Source organism: Melanotaenia boesemani, chromosome 16, assembly GCF_017639745.1.
Source record: "Melanotaenia boesemani isolate fMelBoe1 chromosome 16, fMelBoe1.pri, whole genome shotgun sequence".
NCBI lineage: Eukaryota > Metazoa > Chordata > Actinopteri > Atheriniformes > Melanotaeniidae > Melanotaenia > Melanotaenia boesemani.
In genome coordinates this window covers 21,190,519-21,215,792 of record NC_055697.1, presented here as the reverse complement: position 1 = coordinate 21,215,792, position 25,274 = coordinate 21,190,519, and the positions used below count along the sequence as shown (strand labels likewise).

At 40.9% G+C, this 25,274-nt stretch overlaps 1 protein-coding gene across 3 annotated transcripts; it reads right to left on the bottom strand.

Annotated features, from left to right (window-relative positions):
• Positions 1–2,603: 2,603 nt before the first annotated feature.
• dachc (dachshund c) lies at positions 2,604–24,836 on the bottom strand. Of its 3 annotated transcripts, none has more exons than XM_042010023.1 (12): positions 23,884–24,836; positions 17,142–17,251; positions 16,811–16,909; positions 14,220–14,330; positions 11,360–11,538; positions 9,767–9,887; positions 9,506–9,634; positions 6,054–6,250; positions 5,326–5,476; positions 4,484–4,612; positions 4,191–4,295; positions 2,604–3,162 (listed from the first exon to the last, which is right to left on the bottom strand). In XM_042010023.1, exons 1-12 carry the CDS (start codon positions 24,465–24,467, stop codon positions 3,125–3,127), a joined length of 1,953 nt encoding a protein of 650 aa, XP_041865957.1. In that variant the 5' UTR covers positions 24,468–24,836; the 3' UTR covers positions 2,604–3,124. The 3 variants fall into 3 exon arrangements, with proteins under 3 accessions (XP_041865957.1, XP_041865958.1, XP_041865959.1); XM_042010024.1 differs by having other exon boundaries at positions 5,326–5,473; positions 23,884–24,835; XM_042010025.1 differs by lacking the exon at positions 16,811–16,909 and having other exon boundaries at positions 23,884–24,833.
• Positions 24,837–25,274: the final 438 nt, after the last annotated feature.

Sequence of the window (25,274 nt, the reverse complement as noted above, 5' to 3'; positions counted from 1 at the left end):
AGAATATTTATAATGTATTTTTATGCACAGTTTCAATAAAACAAAATAAAAAGTTTTTTTTTAAATTAATGTAAATTTTCAAAGTTTTGTCTGATAAAAATCTCACAAAAAGAAACCTGTGGCTTATGTGAAAGTAAAATCTGAATCTGTGTAAGAAATAAAAATAATAATAATGTTGTTTCTGCCCACTACAATACAGTGCATTCATATCACAATAAGAACAGGGTCATCTCCATCTGTAGCCTTTTGTCTGTTTAGTTACCATCAGGAGGTCTGCACCCTTAGGCTGATCGCCACTGATCTAACAACTGTTGCTTCCTCCCAGCTGGGACTTAGAGTGGGGTTCATAAGCATTTCATAGGGCAGACCATGTAGTCAAATTATCCCCCTTATGAGGGGTCTTCTGACTCAGGATACCACCCTGCTATTACTTAAGAACCTCACACATCATCTCAGTGCCCTGCAACAGAGATCTTATCATGCTTTATCTTCAGGCGTGTCATCTATGACCATTTCAATACAGTGTAACTTTTATTTCTGGTTGGCTATTCATCCAAGCATCACAGGGATGTTGTTTGACATTTGATGTCTTGAGGCCATATGATTTGCTATCTCAAAGTGGTTACACTGTTAATCATCCTTGGGGCTTTGAGAAAGACATGACTATACAAAGTACAGATTAATGCCTTTTTTATGGACCCTGGCTCTATGTGCACCGTGTCATACCTAGTAAAGGTCCAGACTTCCTTTGCAGAGGTCTCGCTTTGTCTTATACTCCAATAGCTGCCAGTATTGCTCACATCAAACAGCACGCCTAGCTGTGCTTGCTCCTAAGACATTTGATCCACTGCTTATGCTTTGTCCAAGTACATTTGAAAAGATATGGTGAACAGCTGTCTAATAGGGTTGCATTTCCCCATCATCCACAGATGCAGTTGTGTTAGTTCCCATTGGTTAGTTCCCGCCCATTAGATCTATTTGGCTGCCAGTGGTCAGATGTGACTGCAAAGCAGAGCTCAGTAACAGCTTGCTAATTGTGTTTCAGACCTTCTCTGTCACTGATGTGGGAGTGAGGTCTGAAAAGGTTGCTTTGACCCTGTTCTCAATCAAAGATAATCAGATTAAACAGCACAGAGATGTGTGTATGTTTGTGTGTGCTTACCAATAAAAAGACTCCAGATTTGGAGACAGCCTTGACTCCTGCTGTTTGCTTTGTTCATTAAGAGGAGATGAGCAGATGGTTTGCTGGTCTGTTGTGCAGCGCACACATGCGGGGACACACACACACACACACACACACACACACACACACACACACACACACATAGGCAAATACACAAACGCACATGCATGCTCAGGCCTGTCACCTTAGCTTTATCCTCCATTTATCTTTTCCATTACACATCTCTCGGCAGGACAATGCTACTTGGTGAATTATGAGGGATGTGTTAGTGTGTGTGTGCTGATTTGTGTGAGAGACAAAAGGAGACACAAGGAAGCATGAGAGAGTAGAGCAGCGCTGAATGAAGTCACAAACCTTTTTAGTCAAGACAGCCTCTGAGGTGGACATTTAAAAAGCTGATGACTCATTCACACATTCATTTCTATGAATCATAGCTCTTCACTTGTCAGCTGCTGTGTACTCAGGAAGAAAAGCTTGTAACGGTGGTATTTAGTTTTAGTCACCGCTTATCTTCCTTTGTCCAGGAAATAGCACCCTGCACGTGTCTGCAAAGCTGCATGAGGAAAACCTGGCTGACTGCAAAAGTTTCTTCGGCACTAAAAATGATTAAATGTATTCCTTAGTAATTCAAAAATATCACATTAAATGAGTAAATTACTTAGTTTGTCTCTAAACAAGAAACACACACAGTTTCAGTTGCAAAATATTTTTTGTAGACTTTGTCGATTTCTTGGTCATGTTTATACAGAGCTTCTTTTCAAATTTTTAACTAAAAATAAGCTAAATTTGATAAAAAAAAAAAAAGCATGCATTTACAATTAGTTAAATTATGTATGAATCTATTATCAGTAATAACATTGTTTGGAAAACAAAGATTATAAAATAGCCCTTACGTTTTCACATGGCAGATAAATTGGCACTTTTTTTAACAATAATTTGTGTACTTCTTGCTATATATTCACAAAAAGAAAAAAAATCTACTCTAAATAACTTGTTGACCTCAGTTTATTCTGTTAAATCCCACAGTCTTTTTTATTCTGAGGGGGAAAAAAACAAAGCAAAAAGAAGCGTGTCCTCAGTGGGTGTGTTGTCAACATGATTCACTGATGGACAGCTTACACATGACCCTGCTCACCACCTTTCATGTCCATCTGTCAATACTTACGTGAACGTTTTTGGAGATTTTGCAAGAATCGATCCCACATCATTCACCACACCTACAGATGCAGACGTCGCAGGCACACAGACTTACTTTTCCTCCACACTCAGTCCAAGTCACACTGGGCGCTTTGCAGTAAAAATAAAGATGCTTTCATACACTCACATTTAAAAATCTCTTAAAATATATGTTTAAAAAAAGATTAAAGGAATAACTGGATTTGAAAGCGTACGTGAAATAAATAAAGAAGCAATGACACAGTTTAATAAAAAGGATTTGTATTGTTTGTATTGTCAAACTGCACTAATGCGTAACATACACAATACAAGTCATTTACTGACTGTACAACATGCCATTATGTTTGTATTCCTCATAATAATAATAAAAATGATGACTATATATATGTACACAACTCTGTTGCAAGTTATATTTATCACTTGTGTCCAAATAAACAGCACTGACAAAAAACATCTATGGTCATCTTCATCTAGGATCTAAAAACCTTGATTGAAAGAAACACAGTCAAACACAACATCAGAATAAAGTATCCTTCCCACCACAGCTGAGATTTGATGATAAATGCAATAAATTAAACAAGAGAGCAATGAGAAAGTTCTGATGTCACTCTTGAGATGTAGCGAAGGTGGAGATTTGGGTCCCAGATGCCACTGCAGGCATGAGCGTGCCTGTCGATTGTGTTTGTCATAAATGAAGAATCTTCATCACTCTGCTCTGTCATCCGTTCATTCATTCATCCATCCATCCATCCTTCCACCTCGGACTCAGTAGATCCCGGTGGCTTGAAGGAAGACTCTGCCCTCTGGAATCCAAAATAAATTCAGGTTATTCCAAGCATTTAAGATGCATAAAAACCGGATAACTGAACTCTTCGAATACGTGAAGGAGAAATAATGGGTTCATATAAATACTAAAGTATCTCTTGCAAAGCCATAACCAAAGACCATTAACAAAGAAACATTATTAAGTTCAAAGCCCTTTTCTGCCCCTGATCCTCATTTTTGGTGATAAAACTTCCTGGCACAAAGGAATCACATCCTGCCCTGCTGTCTGACAGACAATTCCCCTTTAAATGATTTATTACTGGGTGTTAATTATGCAAATGATGTCCAAACAAACTCGTCATGAGGACAATTAAAGACAGCCATTAATTAGTGGCCAGTTCTCTTCTTGCTTCACTGACATTCAATTAAAAATTGCTTTTGAACAAGCATGCTGTCTGGTTTGGCGGTCTTGGCACAGTGCGGAGCAGAGGTGGGCTGAAACCATGCACCCTTTTGATGAGGCCGAGCTAGAGATCATGGCCGTTTCTTTTTCTGTCTGTTTAAGATGTTACACGTGGGATTTTCTCATTAATCTGTCCCTGTGAAGACAATAATGTAGACAAAATAAATATATTAAAAGGCCTGTCTCCATTAAAATGGTAGCCCCAGTGAACTGTCTCATGCTTCATTTCATTTTGCTCAATTTCTCAGGAGCGGCCTCCCTGTGAAATCTTTCAAAGCTCTTCCACTAGACTGGTCAGTTAAGCATCAAAAAGCTGTGAGTAGGTGAAATAACGAAATCTGTTGTCTTAGCTCAGTCGACGGGAGCTCAATAAATCCCAACCAGCAGGTATACCACTATTCTTACAGTGTGAGCATTTCTTACTTCCTGATATGAGGCAACAATGGAACAAAAACCAAAAAGCAAACTCTCATTGTGACAGACTGTTTTAGCATTGACAGCTCTTTTACAAAAACAGAAGTCAAATATTTACTGATGAAAATATGAGGCTGTTTTCACAGCGACACGCTGAGACAGCAGTGTTTGTTATCTGGACAGCTGCACCTTGTACTGTCGCCTTGGTGTCCAGCCTGTTGTCATCGTGGCTGCTCCCATCCACGTCTTGGGTCACAGATTCTGTGTGAGGAGGGGCTGCCGATGATTGATGGCCTGTGGTTTGGTCATTAATTAATAAAGACACTTAATTAGGCTAATGAACAGTCATGGCTAAGTTGCACTGAAAGTTTAGAAACACCAAATATAAAAATGAGGATTAGCAAGGTAACTTTAAGCTTAAGTTTTCAGCAAAAACAGAAATATAACAAATAATATTTTAAAATAAGACTCAGTCTCAGTACCTCTGTGTGTGTTGGCAGTATGCAGCACGCTGTGTTCTGCCTGATCGCGGAGTTTGACCTCCTCCTCCAGGGCCTCCTGAAGTCTCCTCTTACTTCTCTTTTCTTTCTTCAGGCGCTTCTGAATCAGAACTGAAGAGGAGATGGGAAAATATGAGAAAGGATGACATAAATATACCCCTATATGTAAACTTGTTTTGCAATCAAATTACTTCCAATTTTCTTACACTTGACCTTTAGAGCAAGAGTTAGTATTTGATATCTCTAGTGAGACTGCTCTGAGACATGCTGAGGTACTTTCAAGTGTTTCTTAACTTGGAATTGGAAAAAGTTTGTAACAACATATCATAAAACTGGATTGAATGATCAAAAATTCCAATTCACAGCAGCTCCATACAACATTACATTCAACAGGTATGTGACATCATGGAACCTGTTGTTTGAAGTTTACGTTTTATGTTTCATCTCTTCTCATCAAACCAAATGTCCTTGGCTGGAATTTACTTTGACTTTTGCTGCAGATGACAGCTTTTGCAAAGTTGCTAAACTTGATTTAGTTTATAGTACACTGCCAATCTCAGTCTAATTCACCTCTGCAGCTGCTTTGAGGGGTAATGTACTGTAGGTGTCCTCACTTCCTTATCTGATTTTCCAGTTAATGGACGCCCTGTCAGCTCTGAAGTGGATTAAACCAACCTTCTTTCACTGCACAGCAAAATCATCAGTGTTTAAGTGGTAAAATACACACAGATAAGTTTTCTTAAAGGGAAACATAGAACTCTAATCAACACTGGCAACCCATGCTGATAGAAGGGAAAATATAAAGTCAACATTGACAGTCGTACCTCTGTTTTTCTGCTCCATGCTCAGCTGTCTCTCCAGTGTCTCCCTGAGCTCCCTCTCTCGGACAAGCTCCATCTTCAGCTCTGTTCTCTCCAGCTGATCCTGCTTTTCCTGTGCCCGGGCATTCTCTATAGCGACCCTCAGCAGACCCTGCTTGGAGACACACAGGCACGCACCAACAGGTTACACACTGAGCAAGAGCCAAAGAAGATGTCTGTCTTCTACAAGTGTTTTAAATACCTCATAAAGGGGCAACAGCTTCACAAGATTATGCAAAACTTAAACAAAGGCATTTTTTTTTTATTTATGTTATTGTGGTTAATGCATGCCAATGACCTCATTGTAAAGGTTTTTGTCTCTTCATAAGGAAATCTTTTATTCTATTGTTTGATTCGTGCATAATTCCTAAAATTACTCAGGCAGGAAAAAAAAAAATTTGTTTTTAAACCACTTAAATACTTTTGGAAAAGTGAAACTGCCTCATCAGGGTCAGGGGAGGTTGTTTTTCCCTTGCTGTGAAAACCCAGCCAGAAAATGATCTCTTTTGTGACTGCACTATAACAAAGACATAAACTCTGAGAAGCAGGTCAGCGCACGCCCAACTCAATTACTACATATCCTAAATGTCTGCCTTGTCTGCTATTTACCATTTCAGGAAATCCCAGAGAGTGTCTCATCCTTCCTATTCATCTTAGAATACGATAATAATAAAGCCCCAGCAGAGCCTCACCTGGATGTTCGTGAGCAGGGTCTCTATGGAGGACAAGCCTTCCGGGAAGATGAAGGGAGCGTGGTGGAGACCTGCTGTGAGCTTCTGTCCTGCAGGGTAAGATACCCTCTCACAGGTCTCCCTGCCTGATGGGGGTTTCTGGTAGACTTGTCTATCACAACTCTCCCTGGTTGTCTGAGCAGCCAAGGAGCTGTTATCTGGAGGGCAGAGAGACAGTTTGATGTCTAGTCAGTAAGGCTGATACACTCCTGACTGAATCAGTTTAACACAGTGAGCACCGATTCACTGTCTGATTAAAACAAGTATGGCTGAATGACCTCCAATGGCCACTGTGTAGTGGAGGTTTACAGTAAATAGGACAGGAAGATATGGGTGGGACATTATATTTAGCAGATTATTTTATTGAGCTTGTGAACTGGAACAGTTCAGGATCACTCCAGAGACTTAACTTATTAGCTACAATCATCCATTAGAATATCCAAAGGACTACATATTCAGAGATTCCCATTCACTGAATAAGCTAAAATGTAAAGTCATACCCCAAGCTCTTTTAAAGCCAAGATAATAAGAGAGTTTTCCTGGCAAAAATATTCAGATAAACAATTTTGAACAACATAGCTGAGTTTTTAAAAGATTAACAAATACATAATAATTTCATTAGTCTTCCATCATTGTCTTTCTCACTTTTTTAACAAAGCAATTATGTAAAAAAAAACACATTGTACAAAATTGTAGAAAAAAATAACAACTTGGTAGTAATGCAATGTTACTATAACACCAAAATGTGTATTTGAATTAATTTCTCATCCTTTGCACATTAGATTGACAAAAATATTTATCTGGCTTTTTCTGATAACCATCACTAAACTCCTTCTGTGATCAGTCTCTTCTTTCTCTTTACAAATTTTCATGACTAGAATAACATATTGTTTCCAAGCATTCAGGTGATATATTCATTTAAAATTCTGCAAAGAGATCAATAATCTCACACGAGTATGTAATAAAAGTGTGATGCAAATTCTTAGCTTTCTGGTAAATTTGCTTAATGTTGTGTAAACATATCAAGCTTAACAGAACAATAGGTGCTTAATTACTGCGTGCAAGTGTATGCAGACACACGCAAGAGTTCTGGTTTGGGGTTTTAAAATTGTGGTTACCCTTTATTAGATGGCAGCCTGCCTATTGATAATGCATCACAGCTTGACATCTCCCATAAAAGCAGTTAAGAACCTGCATTATGGATGACCATCTGTTTGTAAACCTGAGAACTGCATGTTCCCTATTCGTGACAATCAGGGAGATGAAGATTTGCCATTTTCTGCATTTTTTCTCCCTGTATGAGGCAGTTGCTCACTTTAAGCGCCGACTGTCATCTGAGCCACCGAGGACGGAGACGTCTTGGGAGTCCGGCGGTTACTGGAGCAGAGATGAGTGCGAACGTGTGATGTGATATCTGGCACTTTTCTCTGTCTGTGACAAATGATGGTGTTTTCTCTACTTAGCTGACCACAGCATCTTCTGCTCCAAATCCACCCACCTCCCCTTCTCTGCCTCGGCCTCACGTCTTGGCAACTGTCACATTCAAGGTGTTTCACAGATGAGAAGCAATACACCCCCCCTCCACACTCCTCCCCTTTCTCCCTCTTTCTTGCTAAAAGCATTGCTCTGTAGAGAAAGGTAATTAGCAGGTGCTGGCGAACTCAGCGGAGGGCATCCAACTACACTCCTGTGGCTCTCACACAGACACACATAAACGCACACACATTCATAGCCGCTGAAGTGCGCAGTCAGCAGCGTGGGCTCCCCAGGCTCCTTGGATGTGACTGATCCTTTATTGAGTTACTGTTTTACGCCTACTTTACCTCACTCTCACACATACCGTTTGGCATAAATACACACACACATACACACACACACAGCTGCCAGCTTGTTTGATCATTTACCCATCTTTCTAACCAAGGTCACTGTCTGTTTTTCTCTTTTCTTCCCAACTTCATCTCTCTTTTTCCCCTCTCTTATTCCTCTCCCACCCGTCCCCAGGGCTAATGAACTTCACCATGTGAAGACTGCCAGTCAGCGGAAGAGAACGGAAAGGCGAGGAGGGGGGGTGAAAGAGAGACAGAGAGAGAATAAAATTCTGCTGATGTTTAGTTAATGGGAGTGAGGTGTCAGGGATGGCCTCTGATCTCTGCTGCATGGATACGTTGTTCAAAGACCACTAAAAAGAGCACACACAGCCAAAACTGTCTCTCACACATGCACAGATTATCATACAATAGATTGACAGAATGACAGCGCTGGAGAGCTCTTTGAAACTCTGTTCACTCCACGATAAACCTATCTTGGGATGTTCTAGGTCAAATACAAAAGCTTGCAATCCAGTAAATGTACATGTTTCATTTGCATGCAGGAAAATCAATTGAAAATCAATTGCATAAATGAGATGTGTGATGCATGGCATTCACGTTGCTGGTGCCATCACGGCTTTGTCAATAGGCTCACAGATACCTGACAGCATCTGAAACTTTACCTGGGAGGCCTTTGTGATTTTTAGATTTGATTACTGAATAATGCGATGCAATATTAGAATACATCTGCACAGGCGTGTGCACGCACATAAAAACCCACATGCAAACATCTCACCGTCTCCCTCACTCCTTCTGTAGCTGTAGATTTCTGCTGACTGTTTGTCCTTGAGCAGTCCTCATTAAGCTAATGCAAACCTCCCTGACAGAGAGAACCAAACAACTGACGTTGCAGCGCCGTGGCAACGCAGGCCCTAACGACAGGGAGGCAGTCGTTATGCAGATGAGGTCCAGCTGAGAGTGCGGTAGGCCGCCTGGCTCGTTAGGCCGCGGCCCGGCAAATGGCTCACTAATGTAACACTGCTTCCTGGTCTAATGGAGTCCTGTTTTGCAGAATTATTTGTCTTTGCTCACCGCGGGAGGTTGGGGGGTTGGGGGGCGCTCTGACAGCGAGAAGCGAGAAGGAGTGGAGTTGAAGCGAAAGGGTAAGACAGTGAATACTTATCGACCATTTACTGGTATTTCTGTCCTATTAAACCACTGCAGATCCTTTCTCTTGGAATAAATAATTAAAAAAATATCACGTTTTCTACAGGTGTTTAAATCCAGAGAGCATAAATGATGACAGAGATGGATGGATTGTATGGAAATGGCATACTTGTTTAGTATTGACAGCTTTTGTTCAAAGACCATTGATTTTTCTGAGAAGTGATCATTACTCATTATTATTACTAAATGATTAATGACTGCAACAAGAAATTCTCAGAAAACAGCAAGAAGTTGCCCTTTGAAGCGAGGTTAACACTTTCGTTCAATACATCTGAGTCATGCAAAACAACTAAATAGAAAATGAAATATTAAAATTTGTGATTTTTCTCAAATTATTTTAGTCTGAGCTGTGTTACATCACATATTAATGAGTCCTACCTCTGTCAGTGTGTCTCCTCTTGTTCTCCTTATTGTATTCCACTGAAGTCACATCTGTCTCTCTAGGCATAATACCAGGAGAGTGTCCCAGCAGGTTGTGACTCGACGACAGGCCATCATGTAGTGAATCTAGAGAGAAAATAAAGTTAAAAAGAATGCAACTCATAAATTCTTAACAAGATGTGATACTGAAGCATCCTTTATGTTTGTAAGAGCGTGTCTATGCCACCTGTCAGGGTGTAAACACATATGAATACATACGTGTGGTTTCTGCAGTGCGTTCGGTGTGTGACGGCGAACTTGACACACTACTGCTGTGATTTGATGACATCTGAGCTTCTTCCAGTGAAGGAGAAGGAGATAACCTGTCCCGCATTCGCTCCTAACAAAAAATTCAATGGCATATGTTACATAAAATGTACTAAGCTCACATGTAAAAAATAAATAATAAATGTTTTAAGTTCATTAACAACATGGAAATTTCAGGATACACCATTTCGTACCTTTATGCTAATTTTGCCAACCAAAAAAATTAATGCCACAAATCAAACATATCTTTAAATTGTTCAAGGGATTCTTTTCTAATGAATGCCAGGGGGGGGATTAAATAGTCAAAATTGATATGTATAATCTTAAATGTGTTGATAATTTGAATTTGATGATTTGACAAGTAATAGAACCATGGTTTATGAATAAAATATATGTTTTCTCTTCTGTATCTGTAATTTTCTCAACATTTACCAAGTCTTTACGTTTTACTAATTAAATTACATCTAAATAGAACAGCCAGAGAAATAAATCTACTAAGAACTGGCTGCAGATGGTAGCACCAGAGTTTTGTCAGATAATGCAAAGTGTGCAACAACCGGTCCTGAGATAGCATATTTTAGCTGGCTAATCCATTCTAGCATCAGTCATACACAAATATCACTGCTAATTTGCTAGGCAAAGCAAACTTTAGTTATTTGAAATTTCTAGTTCTTTTCTTAAGTAATTTTGTTTAGAATTGAAAATACTTATTTTCATAATTATGGGGGTTATTTTTCATGTATAAAGAGAAGTTGGAGCAAAAAGTGAAAATTTTAGCTTTAGCTGAAGTTAGCTTGTAGTAAGCTTGTAGGTTTTTTGCTAGGTGTATGTTTGTATCTGGAGAATTGTATCTGTATCTGGAGAGTTTGATGCAAGATATTAAACACATTTTTTTGTGTGTGTATGTTTTTTTGTGGCCTAGCTGTATTTTGTTTTTGCAGTACCATCCGTTCATCACCAGCTGTTCCAAGTGCTGGCTAGCGAATGCTGAAGTCACTTCTTGGACCACGACTCCACCATATTACAGGACTTATATATTAATACATAAATTACTTAAGAAAATTATATACATAGGTTTAAAAAAAATGGAAAATTTACTAAATCATCAGAAGATAATTATAAGACCAGTAAAGTGTCTTATAACATTGGTCTGAATTGTCCATAGACCATGCGGCTTTCTGTTAATGATAAGAACATATCTCAAAAATGTATAAAAAAGATTTGGGATTGGCCTGAAACCAACTGATTACACTTTGGTAGCGATCCAGAACTCAGATATTTTTTGAAGATATATCCTGGTTTTGGGCCAAAACTTGACTGTAAATTTTGCATATAAGATGGAATAATAATTCATTTTGATAATCAGTGTAGCCAATCTCTGGGTATGAAACTGGCTAAAAAAAAGAACATATTGTAGAGCAATCTTTTCTTTTCTTTTTTTTTTCTGTAAAACTCTACTTTTTCCCAGAGTTGATAAGTTAGACAGACATAGATGGTTATTGGCTGATAGTCAGACCCGCGAGGCTGATGGGCCTCTGAGTTCACCTTAATGACTGAGGTGGGAGCCCTGGCAGGGGGATTGGCGTGGAGCTGTGCCACATTGGCCATGCTGGCCAGTGTGCTCAGTCGGTTCATCTGGCCCATCGCCATGGAAACGGAAGCCGGCGCCAGGCTGGCAGGGATCAGAGGATGTGACATCATCATGAAGGGCAACTGATCCAGAACTGGAGCAGAAGAGAATAGAAAGAGCAAGACCACAGTAAATTAAGTTCCAGTTAGTAGCGTTGCTTCCTACATTGCCAACAGCACTGTTTAATGGCCATCGAAGTATGATAAGGTATGCATGTAGTGTCTCAAAGACATAAAGATTGTGATGTTCTTAAGATGTCAGCTGCAAAAATGCAAATTCAGCCACACTGAATTTAAGATAAAATAGTTCCTTTTTCTTTAAGTGATTGTTCTTTATTTCAATCCAAAACCATTTTTGAACTTGAAACTAAACTCATTATCTTGGCCAATCTGTTGTTCACACTCGTCTCTTTAAGACAACAATAATCTATCTATGAAGAAAACCCTTCCTCTTAACAGCACCCTAGTGGGCCGTTGCAGTCCTTCTATTCATGAAACAAACAATCCTTTTGGGGGGGAGAAAATGACATAAATATTTATCATTTAATAAAAGGAAAAACAAAAACAAAAGAAACACAGGGAGGAAGTGGAACAAAAGAAGCTGATGGCAGTCCTGGTGCTGGGCCAGCAATGCACGCTGGGTAATTATAAACACAAAAGAAAAAATCTTGGACTCTATTCCGCACAATTGTCACAAATAATAGAACGAGAGGAAGCTAAACAAAAAAGGCGATCCAAAGAAGTAAGATGAAATAGAACGAATAAGGAGGGGGGGCTTTGGATGAAAGAAAAGGAGAAGGCAAAATAAGAAATAAAGGGTGAGGCGTTAACTTTATGAGTTGGGCTCGCTGGACATATGTGCAGTGCTTTTTGCATTTTGGCAGATTAGTCTGTCACTTGTCCAGAGCAGAAACCAAACCAAACAAAAGATCTGACTGAATGGAGTTGAATAACCAGATGCTCCAACAATCAACCAGCAGCCAAATATTAAACTTTGGTTGGAAACCAGTGTTCCATTTTTGCCCCTCCGTCTAACCCCACCTTCCATTTTAATATTATTATTGTGCTTATTCTCTCCCTGTTCTTACCCCCGCCTTACTCCTACCTTCACTTTCTCTGCCCTTCCATCACTTTCTGTTGTGTTTCATTAAAAAACATCAAAAGTCAAAGTGCCTCTCTTATGTTTATCCAAACAAACCATTACTGTAAACAAACAGTTACTGTAAATTTCCCAGAAGATCTTGTTAAATGCAGAAATGGCTGCTCCCCACTCTTCCACAGCCCATAAGGTGTCACACTCAGCATTTATGAGTGTGTGCGTGTGTGTAATCTGAGACTGCCTTTGTAGTGGTTAAAGTTCTGGTAGGGGCCTGTCCTTCCCATAAGGCCGTGGGTGGCGTATGGAAAAAACACATTGTGCTTATATATTTACTGTATGCTTGCACTGTGTTTGTGTGTGTGTATGTGTGTTTCCACTTGACTCTATCATTAACAGTGATTAAACTTTACAGGTTTATAATGGCTGGTGGTAACCAGGCCACCTAAATGCACACAGATGCCTGCAGTTGTAACTGAGAGTATACAATAGTAAACAATGCCTAATGCTCGTGGTGTTTACTGGCATGAGCACAGAGAAAAACACACAAAACCAAAGACTTCAAAGAAGAGATTTTACTTGTATCTCCTTGTAATATTTGAAAAACACAAGGACAATTCCCCATTTCTATCTTTAAAGCCTTGCAGTGCACTCCACATGTTAAGTGTGTGTCTCAGGTTGATAGTGTATTCCACACAGACCTCCATAAGCCCTGTCATCTGTCTAAACACACTGATGTCACTTTAACCTGTCGATAACAGTGGGGGCGTTGTGCCCGATTTGTTTGTGTGTATCCATTTGTGTTCACGTGCATGCATGTGTGTGCATGCGCCCATCCCGCCATCGATTTTCCAGCATTTGTCGTTTGCATTCAGGATAGTGAATTAGAGAGAAGACTATTGATTTGGCTTCAGCCTCTCATCTTATTCATCTCTCTATCATCCCAGTGTGCTTACTCTTGTCCACTGATGCTCCAGTTTTGCTCTCCTTCACTGCAAAGCCAGAGATCCAGGGAGCAGTAATGGAAGCAGGTTTTAATAACAGCTTACTAAAAAGTGTACCTGCACACGTAATGAGCAGCCAAATGGATTCGTTTTCAAAATGAGGTAATTCTGTATGTTCCAGGGACAAAATGAGGACACACTACTTGCTCAATTGTAAAAAAAACAAAGACATGATTTAATTTTTTTTTGCACGAGACAACCATCACAACTATATTTAAGTCCCCTCCAGTAATGAGCAACTTTTTAAAAATGTTTTTAATGTGATATGTATGTATGTTTTAATGTTACTATGCAAAAGAAGTAGTGATGCCTGAGCATTTTAATTAAGTGTTTCTTTAATTTCACTAAATTGCCCAAATATGCAAACAAATCTAAGCTTTATTGTCATCTGTGAGAATATAAGAAAAGCCTGCTGTGTACACTATTTTTTTATTATTTGGATGACCTAACCCAGATGTATAGTGCTAAATTAATCTGAAGAACAGATTCATAGCTAATTTTTTAGCTTTCAAAGAAAAGAACAAAGGTTGTGTCACATCCAGGCTTAATTCAACAGCACCACAGGTCCTCAAGTTGTATTGACTTGGCTTTCCAAATGTAATCAGACAACAATCGTGTAATATCACTGCAACTAAACGTTTTGCATGCATGGATGCAAAAAATGGAAGAGACTCACCCATTCCAGGGTTGTGGTCACCATTCTCTCCGTTTGGTCCGCCATGTTGTTGGTTGCTGTGGTAACTGGCCATCGCCTCCAGCTTGATCTTTTTGGCCAGGGCAGAGAGATCTGAGAGAGAAACAGATACAGAGAAGGAGAAAAGAAAAGGAATCAATAAGAGCCAGATCAATGGCCCCTGGTGGAGGATTAGAGCAGTGGGTAGGCAGGAGGTTGTCATGGGAAGACAGAGGCCAGCCATTCATTCTGACTGCACCGTTGCACTGGCCATTTAGTCTGCCAGGGAATCAGCAGTGATAGGAACAAGCCAAGACATTCATCTCACCCACACAGGGATATCACATCCCACAGCACACAGGATGACAAACCAAAGGCCGGTCCACCTTTTAACAGAAAAGTCTATCTTTATAAGGATAAAAGAAAAAGGGACATGAGACAAATACTGACGATAACTCTTAATAGAGGTTGTGCACTTTTAGATAATATGTAATGGAAAGTGACTAAATGTGGTGGTGCTTTAATTTGCGTCTTGAACCTTAGACGGTTGTTTGACCTACAGAGCAGACTTGAAAATAGAAAATTAAATGTCTCTTGCACTCATACAAACATGCTGATTTATTAAAGTTGAGACAAACCACACAACTGTGCAAACACAACTGAGAAAAAACAAACAAGCTGTAAGTCTTAATTTCCTGATCTCCAATACATCTAAACATTTGCAACAAACTCAGTTGCAGAGTGCTTTTTTGTCCTCAGACAATGGAAGTCTGCGGTGAATACTTTGTTGGCCAAAGACGTTGACAACCACAACAAATTGTTCATTTTCTTCTCATCTTCTCTTCCTCTCTTTCCTGCCCTCTCCTCCCATCCCCTCTCCTTACTTTACCTTTTCAAATGTCAGCATCACAGCAGGACATAAGCCACTGTGTTGCCTGTGTGTATGTGCGAGCACATGAAGGCGAGAAAAGGCGACTAAGGAGGATCACATCAAAGATCTTTCCTGCCTTTTACGTTCAAATGTCCTCCCTCTCTCTGTCTCCGTCTCTTCTCTCATGTGGCCAGTTCTAATCAGTGGTGCTGACATTGCCGCCGTGCCCTCTCCTTTGGTGGAAAAAGACTCTTTTCCCACTGAGAAAGATGCTCTTGAACGCTCACACAGACACAACACACATACTCAAGCACCTTTGAACAGTGAGAGGAAGCGGAGGCTAATAGAAAATGGCTTCTTTTGAGGCAGGGAATGAAAAGATCAGGTTGCAGTGAAGAGCACAAAGCCAAGGGCAACTTTGAGAGCAGTAAGGTGCTAACAATTACTTTTCTCCTTTTCTCTGTGCTTTACACACACACACACACACACACACACACACACACACACACACACACACACACACACACACACACACACACACACACACACACACCTACTCATAAAAACACACTTCAATAGACACTCAAACACAGAACTGTTTGTTAGAAAACAAGCAGCATTATGGCCTTCAGCAAGCAGCTGACTAGACTACTCTTAGAGGACAAAACATCACTAAAAACAAACATTTCTAAAGATTCTGATATACGAACAACAAACATTATCCACGACTACCTTTTTTAAAACATCTAATTATCCTACATCTAAGTGCAATGCATTTGAAGAGCAGCAAGTTTTACAGTCAAACATTAAACATATTCATAGTCATAATTCAGAGGTCTAAAGATTATAATGCTTACTCAACAGAGGACTTTGTGTACTTTTAAGTCAAAAAAAAAAAAAAAAAAAGACCAAGCTTGCAAGTTATGAGCTGTTTCTCATGTGTCAGCAGTGTGTATGCTAATTTTATTAATCAACAGACCGGTCACCTCCCAGATCCCCACCTCTTCATACTATTGATGATGGATAAAAAATGTTTCATTACAGGGCGCTGCAGAAAAGGTAGTGAACACCGCCCCATCCTGTGTCTGTTCTGCATAAGCAACCTGGTCTCTCTTCAAACTGATGCGATAACTCAGCTCAGCTGGTTGAAACATCATTTCTGTCACGTTCTCATAGCTGGAAAGAGAACTAATTACGAACTTTGCTGACAGCAAAGACACTATTGAAATGTGTAAATCAGCTCATGGAGCCATTAGAGGGCTTTCTACTGTGACTTAGGTACGTTACAGCATAAATCACAAACCTTGACATAAGAAGAGATATTTGTAGGGATCTAAATTTTAATTAAACAAGGTTTCTGGGTTTTAATTCTTAAAATTGTTACAATAAATAACCTCACACTGAATATATTTTGTGTTACATTTTTCAGGTTCAAGTTACTTTTTGGTAGTTACTGTATTTAGTAGTCTCAAATGATAGTACAATATGACATGTTTAATTTATTTTGCTGAAGTATTATGTCCAACCACATGTTTAGCAGTAACTGCAAATGCATTTAATTATCTGCATTCCTTTCCATTTTCCCCTAATTACAACTTAATGTTCCTAAAATGCCATATGTTTGGATCAAAAGCTGACGGATTCATAATCAGTAATGAACGTTTTTGACAAGTGAGTTGATTCTATGCCTGGCTTACTTAAGTAAAGGAAAACAAAAGCTTACTTTTCAGCCAGGCGTTTGTAACTTTTTCATTTATATGCAGACTGAAGGGACTGATAAGGAATCCTGGTGAGGATTGATTCTCAAGGCTGAATGGTTGTACTGTTGACAAACAAAAAAATGGAGGGAAAAGAGGCCGAATGTAGTGAAAAATATTTCAAAATTGCAAGTTATGTCTAGTCACATGTGGCAAATGAAAAAAACAATGAAGAAAACTCATTGTTGAAAACCTACAGAATAGAAACAAAAAAGTCAACAAAAGTCAATACTTTTTTTTTTTTTTTTTACAACATATGTATACGCTGTTTTTGTGAGATAAGGCCTGGGTGGTCACCTGCAGGAGGCATGATCCCAGCGTGCATCAGCCCACTGTGAGACAGCATGTGGTGAGTCCCGCCCTCTGTCACACTCTGCAGCCTCTTGGGCGGTCGTCCAGGCCTCGAACTGCAGGCAGAAAACAGACTAACGTTAGTTATTAGGAAATTTTCCATGCTGAGACTGAGATGGGTGGCCTGCTTAGACAAAGTGTCCTTCAAGTCTGTAAACCTCTGAACCTGCTGAAGTGTCAACAAGCAAAACACTGAAACCTGACCGGATCCAGGAAGGCTGCTGCACTGCAAATCTGACCTCCCTGTGGATACGAGCAAGCAAAAAAGGAGTTTCCCTATGGCATCAATAAAGCACCTCATTACTGTTCAGCTTACTCATTCATTTGTTTGCTTATTAAATGTGTTCGCTTGCCTCTTTCCCTCTTAATCCTCCTCTCATTTGGCCATTCATATCCTTTTTACCGCCATGTCAAAAATATTTCCTAAATAAACGCTGTGAGAAGATTCACATGAGTACTTTTGGATGTGTGTGCTTGTGTAAGTTTGATTGAACTGGGCATGCTCAATCAATCCTGGAGGAAGTATGTGAAAAGCTGTCAGACATCACTTCGGCTCTGACTAAACGGTGTGAATGTCTGACAGTGGAAATGACACGGGCCACATCAGGCTTAATGACAAGCAGCGTACCTCATCTCCTTTCATAGCAGCTTGACATAACACGAGTCTGTGGGCAAATGTGTGTCTGTCTGTATACGTGATATTAAAAGACAGTGAGTGAAAGAGGGGAAAGAGGGAGGAGGAAGACACAGAGAAGGTGTGACAGCACGCAAAAGAAACTGCAAGAACAATAAAGTTAAAAAAGAAGATGGAGGGAAAGATGAGGGGGTGTAAAGTGAGAAGAAAAGATGATATAGAGGGTGAGTGCCTGAGAGTAAAGAAAGAAAAAAAAAAGGTGGGAAAGAGGGGAAAAAAGTGGAGAGAGATAGACTAGGAGCAGCAGCTTCCTAGCGTGGGGTGTCTTTGAGCAGATTTTAATTAGAATCTAATCCAGCCGTCATTAAGGCCCCATAAACGAAGCTGTCAGTCAGGAGATTAATGGCGCCTCATTTGCATATTGCATATAATTCATCAATTACCCAGCAGAAAGGACCAATCCCCTGTTGACACACCCACTGGCTGAGAGGGGGGGTGAAGAGAGACAAAAAGACAGAGAGAAAGATTGTGTAGTCACTTACTGTGGGAGACAAACAGGTAGATTGTGTGCGTGGGTGTGCGTATGGCTGTGTGTGAATGTGTGGGGTCGTGTCTGGGTTGTGTGTGTGTGCGTGTGTGTGTGTCTGTATGAAGTGTTCAAAGGTTAATTTGATGAGCCGATGAGCTCCACAGTTCCTGCCCTCGGTTTTAATGAGTTGTTATTATTGTCTCTTATTATGGGCCCAGACCGACTGGGATGTGACAGCTGACATCAGATATCACGCACGCACGCACATGCACATACAGTGAGCGACACACGCACACAAGTTGTCAGCACACACACTCAGCATGAGAGGCAGACATCGGGAATGTGCAAGAGGTATAAAGTTGCGAACATGCGTGTGTTTGGGAGTGTGTGTGGTGTTTTAGTGGAGGTGGAGGTTCATTCAGATTGCACACAATATTTGTTGCACCACACATCAAGCAACACACTGAGCTTAACAAAAGCAGGAAATGTATTTTTAGATTTCAAGTTTGAAGGTAGAGAAACACAGTTCAACAACTACTGATGCTGAAACACCTTAAATGAACACAAACACACACACACACACACACACACACGTAGGAGTGAACATCAGCGGGAGAAAATTAAATACACAGAGACCAAAGACTGTGGTTGGTTTTTACTGCAGCCGCTTCCCTTTCCCTTACTACTGTTTATTTGCGCTCACTAATTAATGGCCTCACTGTGTGTGTGCGGTGGGGAGGGGGGGGTTGTGTTGGTGGGTGGGTGCATTTTGTGTGGCTTTGTGTATGTTGCATTTTAGGGGGCATAAAAAATTTGGGACCTAATTTTGTGTTTAGTCTGCAAATGCGTTGATACATCAAAGTGACCCGCAGAGGGAGGTCTATGTGTGTGTTGTGCAAGCAAGTGTTTTTGTGTGTGTGTGTGCGTGAGGTTGGAGAGCACCGGTTCCCTGAGGTAGGATTAATGAAAAAGCCTTTCATGGAAAAGTCATCAAGCTGAGGGGATGGAATGAGGGAGAGGAGGGGGAGAAGAGAGAAAACAGTTCATTGTCTATGTGTCTGTGTGTGTGTGTGTGTGTGTGTGTACGAGGAGGGGGTGTATGGCTTATGACCTCTTTGTCTCAAACTTTAATTAAAATCTCACCCAGACGTCCTCCCTCATGCCAACACTCTCACCACACACACACAAAAACACACATATTTTCTTTAGAAAGGTACTCTGTACATTGAGTTCTGCCCTCTAAGCTCAGTGAGTGTATGTTACCTGAAACATGAAACGGCAAACATGGCAGCTGGAGCTTAGCACAGGTGGAACAGAAACAAAACACAACAAAGATGACAGATCTCTCTCCTCCTCACATAAACACACACACACACACGGGGGTACAGAGAAAAGTAATGAAAGAAGAGGAAGTGTTACAGTCAAAACAGTGGAACAGCTACTGGCTTGGAGGGACTGAGGTGCTGATAGGTAGCAGCTGTGTGTGTGTGTGTGTGTGTGTGTGTGTTTATATGAGTGTGTGCAGGAGATGGAGAGAAAAAAGAAAAAGAGAGAACTTGCTCAAACAAGATTTTGTTTGGAATAAACTATCAGCGGTTTACGGCTTCCGTCCTTTCTATCTGTGTTTACGGCATGGGGTTTGTATTCGCTGTCACGGTCCGGTTTGATTAATCATAACGTCGTCGCTGAACGCAGGAAGACTTATGTTGCTGGTTAGAGGAGGCAGGGAAAGATTGATGTCGTGATTTTCCTCTCAAATCGGGGGCCTGAAAAAGCTTTATGCACTATTGTTATTAGGAAAGCCTGTGTGGTGATGTCATGAAAGAGGCAGGCAGGACAATGCACACACACACACACACATATAGGACGTTTGATCATGGCAAAAAATCTGATCTCCTAAACTGATACCGTCCTGCATTCCTCTCCCACATTCCAGGGTCAGGACGATGTCAAGACTGTGTGTGTCTGTAAAAGTATGTGCGCGCTTTCCATTAAAACCTGTCACAGTGGAAGATTCGGAGGCCCTCTCTATCTCATCGTGCTCGTCTCTATAAAACATCAAAAGAGTTCGGAGGTTAAAGTTGAGCTAACCATCCCCACCATAACACACACACACTCCAACATACTTGAACGGACTTGAACACATTTGAACACACAGCCCTCCTCCTTCTCTTCATCCTAACTCTGCTGACTTTGACAGTGAGTTATGGTGTGGCAGTGGGGCTCAGCTTTTAGGAGTCCACCTTCCCATGCACACACACACACTTGTACAGGCACACACATTTAGCACCGACTGCCAACTTGCAAGGCTGAACCTTGCCACTAAGAAACACAAAAAGAAGGCTTTTGTTGTACCCAGCAGGCAACTTTGACTCATTTATCATTCATCGTTTGATTTAGCTCACTTTTTTTCTGCAATGCTTCCACCTGCTATATGTTTGAATCTGCTGTTGAAAATATTTCTGAGCTGAAAGAGAAATAAAGTGAATTTAAATGACAAAAATATCTCCTTTTACATCTCTTACTCTGAGCGAGGACATTACGATATATTTCAACACCACTAAAACTATTAAACAGGAGGAAATGCTTTGAATGAATGCAGGTCTGAAAATCAGTCAGATGATATCAAGTGGCATGAACTTCTCTTGTGCAATGAACAATTCACCTTTTATAGCAGGAGTTTTATATGTGAGCAAACCAAACTGTACAAAACATATCAGGTAGCAAAACAACCCTTTTACACCTATCTCCTGGCCCTTTTTAGGCTCTGCGTGTAAAAGATTGACAAGCGCAAATAGAAAAAGCACATGTTGTAATTAACACATTCTTTGGCAAAAGCGAGATCTTGTTCCTCGCCATGTTACACCACTTTTATGCAACATGTGGGAGAGGTAGCAATTTTAGACTCTACATAATGTATACATGTAAGTGTAATGCACACACACTGTTTGACCTGAGCGAGCTGTTTGATGTGAGTTACCAGCGGAGAATGAAACTGTTCCTTTGTGAGGGAGAAAGAAAAGGACGGTGGATCAGGTTGCCTCCTACACGCCATGTTCTCTCTGTGGAACTAATGTCATTTAGCAGCAAAGCCAGCAAACACACAGGCGTGACCATGCCCGTTTGTGTGTGTTCACAGATGACAGAGGGTGTGTGTGTTTATGTGCCACCTATGCCATGAATTGTAAGGCTGTGAGTGAGGATGAAGTCGGCCTTCTTCATGGTTTGATGAGTCAGTGGTTAGCGTGTGTGTTTGTGTGTGTGTGTGTGTGCACAGCAGGAAAGAAAGAGTGAGACAAAGAAGAGAAGAAAGACAATGGAAAAACTGGGGACATTTTAAGAACTGCAGTTTCAAAATGCTTCCTTTTAATCTTAGAAATGAATAGACAAGAGGGCAAAGGAAAAAAAATCCAGCAGGAGGAATCCATGTTAATCTTTCTGTTAGTCATGTTAAACTATCAGACAGGTCTGTTATTTGTCCTAGAGCATGTCTGACTGTACTCAACTGGAAAATAATAAGTGATGGCTGTCTTAATCAGTAACAGAAACCTTAGTGAGCCTTGACATTGTCAGAAAGCCACATCATCATTTTCTTTGGAGATGTTCTTAAAACTTTTAGGTTAAGTCAACCAGCCTTCCTGCTATAACAAGAACCATCTTTAGTCCCATTTTTTTTTACCAGCTACTGTACGCTGCTTCATCTACACAAGGGATTACTTAAAAACTTCTAATGCAGGGGGCTGATACTAATGGCTACCGCAGCACATTTGAAGCCCTCAGACAAAGAATCGGGCAAGTTGTTTGAAGATTTCAGACGGGTGATGTTTTCAGATCTCATTAACTAAAGGCTGTTTGAGTGTTGTGTGGATAATTAGAGACGACAGAGGCTGTGTATTTTCAAGGGTTGTATAACCTCGTTCCCATTAACACCAGACATAGGAGAAATCCCAAAGCAGCCAGAAGATGCATCTGGATTTTGTCTTGGTTGGAGGGCCGCAAAAGCTTAAGCGCAGGTGTTAATCCATGCACATGGAGCTGGAAGGTGATTCTCACAGCAGTTTGTGTTGTTTTGGGGTGTTTTCTGGGTCTGCTCAACAAGTCAAAGCTCATCTTAAAACCTCTCAATGGGCATTAAAAACAAAATGCTGCTAAAATGTGTGCAAAAAGTAAATAAAGATAAGTAAACAGGTGAATATTCAAGAAAAGCAGTGATTTCAGACACAAGGAGAAGTGCTAAGAAGTTGTTCACACATTGCAAAATCTGTTTTTGTGGTGGTTTATCTGTGCACATCTTGATGTATCCTGTATCTGCAGTTAATGGCAGGTGTAAATTGGATCATTTATGCTCCAAGAAGCACGGATTAACCATCAAACAATATAAATTCCCAAATCTCAAGCTAATCCACACTCCTCTGGATTCAACTCATGCTGTTATGAGCATGTGGTCTGCACAACAGCATACTGAGGCACTAGGAAACCACAAATCCCAGCCAATTTAGCTCCTTTATCCTAACATCTCTGCGCTGCACTGGATTGATGACCCATGCAGTTGGTCACCATCGGAGTTCTGCAAAACAGCTAATTTACATAATCGCATCATAAATAGCGAGAATTCATTTAATCATCTCCTCTGTTCTGATGCTTAGGGCTAAAGAGTGTTGATATGATAAGACAGCAAGTTATTAAGGAGCAAGAGGGAGGCAGGGAGGAACGGAGAAGGAGAGAAAGCAAAGGGATCAGCAAGTGAGTGAGTGAGCTTGTCCTGATTTAAGCTGCCGCTTGGGGCCAAATGAAAATTAATTAATTTCTGTGAAGAATCAATTTCTCAGAATGACAGTGTCAGATTCAATGTGTGCAAGTGTGAGTGTGTCAGAGACGATGAGACGATGTGTGTGTGGGTGTGTGTGTGTATGCACATCAGAGGGAGACAGAGATTATAGCCCATGATAATATGACAAACTTTTAAGAGTGTTTCTCTATTAGGATTACTAAAATTCATTATCATCAACACCATCATAACGTTTATCATCCATTAAAATGGTAATTAGTTACAGGCCTACCAGCAGTAATGTGGTTAAGTAAAAGGAGGTTAACTGGCCCAACAGTCAGCCATGATCAAATTTATCTGTGATATAAACAAAAACAAATCATGTTATCTGAAAGTTTTAATTAGACTATGGAATATTTTTTGCTTTCAGTAGTTTTCAGAGGGCTATGTTAATTTAATTTAGTAGGAGAGATGAGGTCATCATTAACAGGTGATTATTGAGATTAGAATATTCCTTCATCAGGATCTGCTGACTGATACTCAAGTTAAAAGTATGAATGCTAGACCTGCAAGTAATTTAAAAAGAAGAGAGAAAAACAAATCCCTGTGTTTTGTACTGGCTCTTTTTGTAACTTACCTGGCAACCCCACCTGCTGCACCAGCCCCCCACCCCTCAATCAAACATTACCTGGCAACCCCCCCCCCCCATCGGCCACACTGTCACCCCTGCCTACCATCTTCCTAACACCCGACTCACCTCGCATTGGTACAGTCGTTGTAAAGCGTCTCAAAGTCCTGCCTGGAGATAAGTTTGCACCGGTTCACACCGGGCTGGATGGCCCCCAAACCCCGCAGCACCCGGACCTGCTCCACGTTGCACACCACTGGAGCAATGTCCAGGCGTTTCAGCTTGGTGTAGACAGTGTGAAGCCCGCCGACCAAGTGCTTAAGAAACACGTCGAAAGCCTGGGGCAGGCAGATGAGCTCCGTGTCTTTCACCGTGAACGAGGCCAGCTTGGCACCTTTCACATCCACCAGTTTGCACTCGTTGTTCTGCGGCGTGCTTTCCACGGGCGACGCGGTGGCATACACTGGCTTAGCGCTGCTGGACACTGGAGCTCCTCCGCTCTTCAGCGGGGTCCCGTTGGATAGTAAGAGATCCGCCCTGAACTGGTGAAGCAGAGCCGGGTGCGCCACCGGAGGAGCCGGGGAAGAAGCGGCAGAGGTGGCCGCAGGTGGCGGAGAGTTGGTGACCGGAGAGACGGAACTCGGTGTCGGGTGGTGTCCGAGTGGAGCGGCCGGGAGCAGAGTCGGAGTAGCAGGGGTTGCCATAGTGGTCATGTCGGAGGATATAAGTGCGAAAGTAAACTTCGAAGTCAAACTATTTTTAGAAAGTAACTTCGCAGAACACGCGCGAATGCTTTGCAAGTGTGAAAAGTACGCATTGAGTTTGCGGAGGAGGAGAGGGGGATGCAAGAAGAGAGGACGGGAGACAGGGTCCGTGCATGGAAAAACAGATCACATAGTTGAATCAGAATGAGCGGAGTCTTGTCTCGGAGAGGAGATGCTACTGTCACATTATCATAAAGAGGAGGAGCCTGGGCATATTCTTAGAGATTGAGACACGAGGCGAGTGGGGGAGAGAGCAAAGATTAGCCTACATAAAGTTTGGATAAGCTTATTTATTAACGCTTTACGTAAAGACACCTTCACATCAACGCCTCTGATCGCATGTCTGTTGCACGCAATCTGGGGGTATTTACAGCGTTTCTAAATCTCCATATTACTTTAATCATTGTTAGGGATTAATAAATGTATTATCCTTTGAAGTCAAATTATGATTTGATTGCTGAGGTGTTTTTCCTGAGAGCAAATAGTTTCCATTTTTACACATTAGTTGCCAAGGATATAATCAGGGATAAATGCCAACAAGGCTTTTTATTACAGCCCGAAAAAACAGGAACAGTCTTGGACATAGATCTTTGAGCTAAGGGCGGGGGGGAAATACCACCGAGGTTATGATGATATTCATCAGTTTATAAGCAATGGATCTGAGTTTCCAATTAGTGTTTGACCTTTATGTAAACTGAATGTTATTAATAAAGGTTTTTGCAATAATAGAGGAGTCGGCATTTTTTTTCCAAATGA

Coding starts and splice junctions, on each gene's coding strand:
- dachc (XM_042010023.1), bottom strand. CDS start 24,467: ATGACCACTATGGCAACCCCTGCTACTCCGACTCTGCTCCCGGCCGCT. Junction 9,635..9,766: donor ACGCACTGCAGAAACCACAC/GTATGTATTCAT, acceptor TTTTCTCTCTAG/ATTCACTACATGATGGCCTG. Junction 6,251..9,505: donor GAGGAGACACACTGACAGAG/GTAGGACTCATT, acceptor TCTGCCCTCCAG/ATAACAGCTCCTTGGCTGCT.